Source organism: Sinocyclocheilus anshuiensis, unplaced genomic scaffold (genome assembly GCF_001515605.1).
Source record: "Sinocyclocheilus anshuiensis isolate Anshui unplaced genomic scaffold, SAMN03320099.WGS_v1.1 scaffold1495, whole genome shotgun sequence".
Lineage (NCBI taxonomy): Eukaryota > Metazoa > Chordata > Actinopteri > Cypriniformes > Cyprinidae > Sinocyclocheilus > Sinocyclocheilus anshuiensis.
The window spans coordinates 34,414-42,456 of record NW_015558671.1 but is presented as its reverse complement, the minus strand read 5'-3'; the positions used below and the strand labels follow the sequence as shown (position 1 = coordinate 42,456).

At 36.4% G+C, this 8,043-nt stretch overlaps 1 protein-coding gene across 1 annotated transcript in view; it reads right to left on the bottom strand.

The window, feature by feature from the left end:
• Positions 1 to 1,085: 1,085 nt before the first annotated feature.
• The window catches only part of dnah10 (dynein axonemal heavy chain 10), a 33,697-nt gene continuing 26,739 nt past the window's right edge, over positions 1,086 to 8,043 (bottom strand). Inside the window, 16 exon segments of the mRNA XM_016477512.1 lie at positions 1,086 to 1,232; positions 1,331 to 1,476; positions 1,572 to 1,752; positions 2,626 to 2,793; positions 2,921 to 3,132; positions 3,308 to 3,439; positions 3,520 to 3,691; positions 4,042 to 4,137; positions 4,243 to 4,452; positions 4,528 to 4,728; positions 4,935 to 5,118; positions 5,834 to 5,988; positions 6,077 to 6,231; positions 6,307 to 6,411; positions 6,631 to 6,904; positions 7,559 to 7,788. Of these exon segments, the coding sequence (XP_016332998.1) occupies positions 1,086 to 1,232; positions 1,331 to 1,476; positions 1,572 to 1,752; positions 2,626 to 2,793; positions 2,921 to 3,132; positions 3,308 to 3,439; positions 3,520 to 3,691; positions 4,042 to 4,137; positions 4,243 to 4,452; positions 4,528 to 4,728; positions 4,935 to 5,118; positions 5,834 to 5,988; positions 6,077 to 6,231; positions 6,307 to 6,411; positions 6,631 to 6,904; positions 7,559 to 7,788 (2,768 nt within the window).

Genomic DNA, 8,043 nt, shown 5'->3' with positions numbered 1-8,043 from the left:
ACTTGAAGAAAAAATTATTTTTAAAGCATTAAAATGATTTAACGTATTTAAATACTTATCCATAAGCTAGAGGAGGATGGGACAATCTCTACTGAACTACCAGCACAAAACGTTCTGCATTAGTGAGCATTTCCAGTAAGTTCAGAGCAGTGTTATTTTAGCAATATTTATTCATTAATATTTTGAATTGTTTTTTATTTTTGGAATATTTTTAGTTTCTATTATAATATTTTTTAAGGTTTAGTAATTTACTAATTGCTTTGTCATTTTTTATTAGTTTATTTTTTATTATTATTATTTTTTTATATTTCTATTTAGCTTCATATTTATTTTAATTTGAGTATTTTTAGAGCTTCAACTTGAAAGAAAATTAGAAATGAGCTGAAATAAGTTTAGATTTTTGAAGAATATGTTTTTTTCATCAAATATTTATATTTTATTTCATTCATCTTGTTTCAATTAAAAAATATTTGTATTAATTTTAGTTTTAGTTAAATTTGAGTATTTTTAGAGCTTCAACTTGAAAGAAAATTAGAAATGAGCTGAAATAAGTTTAGATTTTTGAAGAATATGTTTTTCATCAAATATTTATATTTTATTTCATTCATCTTGTTTCAATTAAAAAATATTTGTATTCATTTTAGTTTTAGTTAAAAATTACAACACTGGTTCAAAGTACCTACATGAAGAGAGTCTGGAAAACAGATTGGGATGTCAATAATTAATTTTTTTTTATAAACAAGTTGTGATTTTCCTTTTTGGCTTTGACCAAATTAATCTAACATTTTGAGATTTTGAGAACAAAGCATAGGAAGTGTCGTTAGATAAAAAAGTGATTCATATTTAACATTTAAGTGAAATCAAGTAGACAAAACTGAACGCAACAGGTCCTGGCAGCAATAATTAGTGTGCTGCCACCTAGTGATGAAACAAAACACCCCAACAGCACAGGTCTTTTGAAATTGTAATAAAATCATTGGTCACAAACAATATATTCTATTGTTTTATTACTTTATTAATCATTTTAAAGTTATTAAAGTTTAAAAACCTCTCATAAATAATTTCATATTATCACAGTTAGACTATCAGTCAGCATTGAGGCACAGACATACTCCCTGCAGTACCCAGTGAGAAATGTGCTTGGTGGTGAAAAGATCAGCCTCAAACACCAGTCCAACACCCATAGCATTCCTCCTCATAGAGGTGGTGTAGACTGGAGTCCTCAGGGTGTTCTATAAAGTAAACCAAAAATACACATTGATTACAGATTACAAATATTTCCAGGCAGATATTTCAAGACATCATGATAAAAAAATATGAAGCATCTTGCCTGGAGTTTGAGGCGGCGTGCTTCAATGGGAATGATTTTGAGAATGGGTAGTTGAGACACTAAAACTCTGGGTTTGCTGTGCACCAGACAGCCTTTTTCAATGTCCCAGTCTGACCCCTCCAGATACAGGCCTGATACAAAACATCCTAACAGAGAAAAGAAAGAACGTGTTTTTAACCTGTGCTTGAATCTCCGTGTCCTCATGTTCAGTTTTTATGTGCAGGGTGTTGTGCGCTCTCACCCTGTCCTGGTCTCTCTTTGACCTCGTCCTCACTCCTGTAGTGTGTAACCTGTGTGTAAAGAGTGGAGTGATCCAGAGGCCAGCCGTTCTTCCTGCAGGTGGCCTGGACCAGTGCTGTCAGGTATGATTCTGGGATATGCAAGCCTGACAGCCACATCACACAGGGCTCTCCCTCATCCACCTACATAGATAAAAAACAATATGAGAAAAACATTTATGTATGTATGTATTTAGTTAGTTAGTTAGTAGCCCATTTGATAAATTAAATTAGAAGTTCATTTACAGGACCCGACCTAAATTTTTTTAACAGACAATAGGGGGCAGTAACACCTCTGTTGTTCATCCAAGTGAATAGATCGACTACTGTTCAAAAGTTTGGGGTCAGTAAGATTTTGAAAGTCAAAATCAGAAATGGATTTTTAAATTGTTACCAAAAAGTCTATTTCAAATCAATTCTGTTCTTTTGATTTTTATCAAATAATCTGAAAAAATAAAATAAAATGTATCACAGTTTCCACAAAATATTAATATCAGCATAATACTGATAATATTAAGAAATGTTTCATGACCACCAAATCAGCATATTAGAATGATTTCTGAAGGATCATGTGACACTGAAGACTAGAGTAATGCTAAAAAATCAGCTTTGCCAACAGAGAAATAAATGACATTTTAACATATTAACAGACAAGTTATTTTAAATTGCAATACTATTTCACTGTTTTACTGTATTTTTCATCAAATAACAGCATTGGTGAGAATAAGACACTTATTCTCCATATTCAAAAAAGAATACAGAAAAAAAAAATCATTAAAAAGCCTTACCAACCCAAACAAAATAGTAGTGTCTCAGCCATTTCAAATAATCAGGCAATTAATTGGTCTTTCTATCCTATTCTTGCTTATACATTTTAACAAAATGATTTTGTTAAAATGTAGCTTTTTGTTACTTACTGTCCTATTATTTTAAATAAAAGGACAGTAAGTAACAAAAAACTAAGAGGGTGCCTTTCAGAAAAATACTGTCTTATATGGTGTGATATTTGATTCTCACCCATGAGCTGTACTGTTCGTGTCGCCTCTTGAAGTGGATCATCCAGTTTCCCAGAGACTTTAGAGTATCTGGTGCCAGTTTCCTCCAGATGACAGGAATCTGCCCGTTAAACAGAGCTCTCGCCACCTCATCCAACTCGCTGCTCATTCCAACCTCACCAGCCAGGGCCTTTAGACAGAAAACACACAAACATGGTCTGCTGTGAAACCCACCACATTTAATGAACCATAAACAGTTGTATTAATTGTAAGCTGGAACAGTTTTTTTTTTGTCTCTTATTCTTCATGTCACTCACTCGCTGGAGCTCAGCCAGAGAACGGATCATCCTAAGGGTGAGTTTGTTAAAGCGTTCCAGCTCTTGTAGCAGCACTACAGACGTTGGTGAGATCTCCAGCCCCAACTTCTTGCGAATCACGTCCAGGTCAAACACTTCAGGTAGTTTGCTCTGAATGTCCCGTGCCACCTGGCTGATGTACTCATCTCTGCTAATGCCACCGCCAGAGTCACCTGGAGATTTTACATGGCAGTAAATATATTTATAGCATTTTGAAAACAACTGTTATTTACTGATATGTCAAATATATTAATTGTATGTATATTCAAATTTGTATATTGTTAATATGTAGGCACAATGATAATAGTGATCATATTTCAGTATTGTAAAGCAATATAAACCAGGTACCTGTCTGTGGTTGTAGCTCAATAAGATGAGTCCATATGTCTCGGGCAGCCTGTGTGTAGTATCCGATCTCAGCATTAGGGTGCAAACCAAACACCTCTGCTGTGTTAGCAAGAGGCAGCGACTCTATCTCATCTGCAAAGTGTGGAGAGTTTGAGTGTCTGTCAAATTCAAACCAGAGTCTTTCTGATGCTAGATTGTAGGAAGCAACATACCAACATAAACCTGCTTGGGTCCATCTGGTGGGATCTTGTAGTCCACATCTTTATTGTGAAAAAAGTGGAAGGGCTGGAAGGTGTCAAAGATGAAGTCGCCCAGATACTCATCCATGTAAACTGTGAGGATCCTGCGATCAAAGCTATCAATAGCCCTGCCACCGTACATCACCTGAGACAAACCAGACAAAATGCTTTACTATATTTGACAAATGTTCCTATTTCAATAGATTTTAAAATGTTATTTATTCCTGGGATGGCAGAAGCCATTATATTTATTTCCATTGAAAACCTTTTTTATTTTATTTTTTCATTATTTTTGTGGAAACCATGATCATTTTTTAGGATTCTTTGATCTACAGAAAATTCAAAAGAACAGCATTTATTTGGAATAAAATCTTTTGTAGCAATATAAATGTTTTTTTTTTCTTTATCATTATCATTTTTTTCTTTTTCTTTATCAATTTTTCTTGTTCCTTTCTGCTTATAAAATGACACAATTAACTTAAATGTGATTTTTACCTCGCCAATTAGGTATTTGAGACTTCCCCATGGTATCATGGCATCTCCTTGAGTGTGAGCTTTGGTCAGGTAGGTGTCCAAAATTTCCATACACACCTGAGGGGCAATGAAACAACATAATTGAAAAACAATAAAAAGTTTCTTAAACTAACCTTAAACTACCTGAACATTTCAAGCACCTTTGGGTTAGAGGAGACTTACCAGGAAGTCAGACTCATTGAAATCATAAGGCACATTCCAGCCGATCTTGCCATACTTGCGTCTTTCCTGAACCACAGCATGGAAGAAGGCCAGCACATAAACCAGACTGCGAAAGGCTGGGTGAGGACAGTTCATCACCTTATCATTAGGGATCTTAAAATACGTTGACCTCATGTTCAGCTTCAGTCCATTTGGAGGTTCTGTCACAACCTGAAGGTGACAAATGAGTTAACATGGAAATGGATATTCACACATTAAATGTTCACACATTAAATGTGTCCTGACCTTGAGGGATTTCTGCAGGATGCCGATGGGAAAGTCTTTAATGGGGTCTGTGGTGAGCCAAAGGCGGAAGTCTGGGTGGGGTTTAGTGATTCTTTCCAGTGCTTTCTCTAGATCCTTCAGCCATTTCACTAACAGGTGACAGTTTTGCAGCATCAGCCACTGGCCTCGTGCCACTGCGGTTTCCAACAGTTGCAATGCAACCTGAAACAAAAAATGTCATATCTGTACCTTTTTACAGATTGTCTTGTAGAGTTCAAGGGTAGATTTCCCAAATACGTCTGTTATCATATTACTGGTGGTCAAGATGCAATGCACCACTGCAGTGCACTGTGCTGGTGTCAGATATCATAACTATAACATACAGACCTGTAGCATATAGATCTGTATTTGTGGGAGTGCACATTTACCTTCTCCTGTCCCTGCCCCATGGCAAGAAATTTGAGTCTGTTGGCTCCAAAGCCGGAGCGTTTGGCTAACTTCATCAGATCACTGGCTGGTTCTGAGCCTGGACTCAGAATAAACACAATGGGAGAGTTTGGGGAGCTCTGGTCAAAGATGGCTTCAAAACTGATCACGGGGGGCTGCACGTATCTGAGTGACACAGTAAAGAAGTGAGAAAGAGAAAGTTAGCACTTATTCTCATAACAAATGCCATTGTTTCTGATTGTCGTTCATTAAAATCTTGAATGTTTGTAATATGAACATTAAGGCTGGAATATACTGCATTACTTCAGCCCATGACTTTTGTTACAATTTGCACTCTGTAAGTCAGAGCCAGTCTGCAGATTTTGGGAAGTGGGAGTTGACAGATTGTACAGAAATGGTGTAGTGTGTGATGCACAGACTAAGATTTTTTTTTTTAGCTTAGTTCAGACCAGTCGGATGATATAAACAAAGTTTGATATTTTCATCCATATTTAGAACACACTGTTTTCATTTGTCATGCATTTACTATGTGCATATTTCTACACAAATTAGTATGATGCCCAGTTTTTCTCTATAACAATTTTACAAGCCGGCAAAAAGTTTAAAAGTTGTGCAGTGCATTCCACCCTTTAGTCTTCATTGTCCCTCCAAAGTGCTTACTAAAGTTTTATTTTTATAGTGCCTTTCCAAAAACCCAAGGTTGCTTTACAAAGTTAGATTAAAAATAGACAAATAACAAACAAATATAACCAAACTACAGTTCACAGGCCAAGAGCTGAAGAGTAATATCTCCAAATATAACAAATATAATCTTAAAAGGTCTTAAGAGGTTTTTTAAGATGCTGATGTTATGCATAAGTGAATTTCTGTTTCCTCTTACTTCTCTCCCATGGTAAGCGTGACGTAATCACTGACAGCACGATAGACTCGGTCCAGCCTGAAGCAGCGCATCAGCAGAAGCTTCTGGAAGGGAGTGAGGTTGTCCTTGTACTTCATGGGGAAAGAAGCCTGCTCTGGAGCATCCAAATCGTACCACTGCAGCAGAAACAGAAAGACATTATGGGTCGGACTCCATATCTCACAGTGGGTTCATCAGGTGTGTTTGATGATTTCCGCCACTCACTTTCCTCCATTCCTCAGGATTCTTTTCTATATCGTCTGCTAAAGTACCAAATTCATTAGGAAAGAGTTCCATAAGGCGCACTATATCCTCCCAGCCTTGATCAGGCAGCCAGTCGCACAGCTTTTTACGTTTGCTTTTTTCCAAAGAGAGATTACCTGGAGAGAGAGGGAAGATATGGTTATTATGGTTATATTGCAAAAGAGGGAGAGAAGTCTTCCTGAAGCTTCTACCTTTGAGGAAGAACTCTAGTTCATCCTGGGGTGCTCGGCCCTCACCCTGCTCGATCTTAATGGTCATGTTGAAGGAGAAGAGAAGTTTGTGTCTTTCAAACAGACCTAAACAACAATGCAAAAAGAAGTTTGGTTTAAATCCATTAAAGAAATAACAGTGATTTCATTTCAGCTTTTTCCTGTCATCACTAGCTGCTAATGTTCATGGACTATAAAAGGTCTTAATCAGATGGTATGCTCTTTAGCAGTTAATTACAGTATATAACAAAAAAGTTTCAATTTGTGATCAGAATCCATTAGACTTTAAGAGTTTAACAGGCTCACCAGTACAGCCATAGTTATAGATATTCTGTGTAAGTGTATCCATGATGTTCTTCAGTCTAGTGGGCAGGATTGCGTTGGGCATAGACTTGGACAGTGAGAGGTCAAACACCTCTAAAAAGGAAGCAAGTGAATACTGGTACATGGTGTTCACCAGAGCCATCTCAGCCAGCACAAAGAACAAGACAGCTCCCCGCTTGGCAGCCGGACGGTAGCCGTCTCTCAGTGTCTCAATATCTTTGGCTGTCTTTTCTGCCAGCTTCAGTTTTTCGAACACCTTTTGGAGTCAAATAATGATTGTTAAATTGTAAACTGCACATATCCTGTTTAATTTAATTAATCCGTATGTACACTAATATTCAAAAGTTTGGAGACGGTACAAAATTAATAATTTCATTAAGCAAGGATGCATCAAATTGATCAAAAGTCACAGTAATGACTTTTATATGGGTACAAAAAAAATCTGATTTCAAATAAATGCTGTTATTTTGAAATTTCTGTATCAAATAATCCTGAAAAAAATGTATAAGCACAAAAATATTAAGCAGTGCAACTGTTTTCAACATTGATAATAATCAGAAATGTTTCATGAGCACTAAATCAACATATTGGAATCATTGTGTGCTAGATCGTGTGACACTGAAGACTGGAGCAATGTCTGCTGAGAATTCAACTTTGCCATCACAGGAATAAATAAGATTTTAAAATATATTAAAATAGAAACATCTGTCAAATACAGTAAAGTATTTTTTGTCATTTTGCCGCTGTATGTTTGATCAAATAAATGCAGTCTTCGTGAGACATCTTTCGAAAACATTAAAAAATCTTACCAATCCAAATTTTTGAACGGCAGCGTACTAGTCTCTGTGATAAATATTTATGAAATAATTAATAGGCCATTATGCATGTGTGTGGTGTGCAATTAACTAACCTCACTGGCTTTGGTCTTGGTTTCTTCCAGAGTCTGTATGAGCTCTACGTTATCTAGCATGTTTCCTGTGGAGGTGGCCAGCTCTCTCAACAGCGAGTCCTCAAGGTCTTTCAGCAAACGTTTGTTCTCACTAGTCTCTTGAATAAGACGTTCTCTCTGCTCCTCCTTGTCCTTCTGCTCAAATCCCACAATAACACTCAGCAGCTGGTCTTCCAGGCCCTTTAGGGTTACTGAAAAAACAGAAAGATTAAATGAAAAGCTGTAAAGTCCCAGACTAAACGCATATTCAAGTCAGAAAAAATGCATTTTGACTCCTAAAATTTTTGACTCCCAACTCGATCCGAGCAGCTGAGTCCTTAGCCATCTTCAAGAAATGACTAAAAACACATCTGTTCCATCTTTATTTGACCCTCTAACTCTAGCACTTTCTATTCTATTTTAATTATACTTGATCTATTTATCTTCTTTTTTTAATAAAAAAAAAA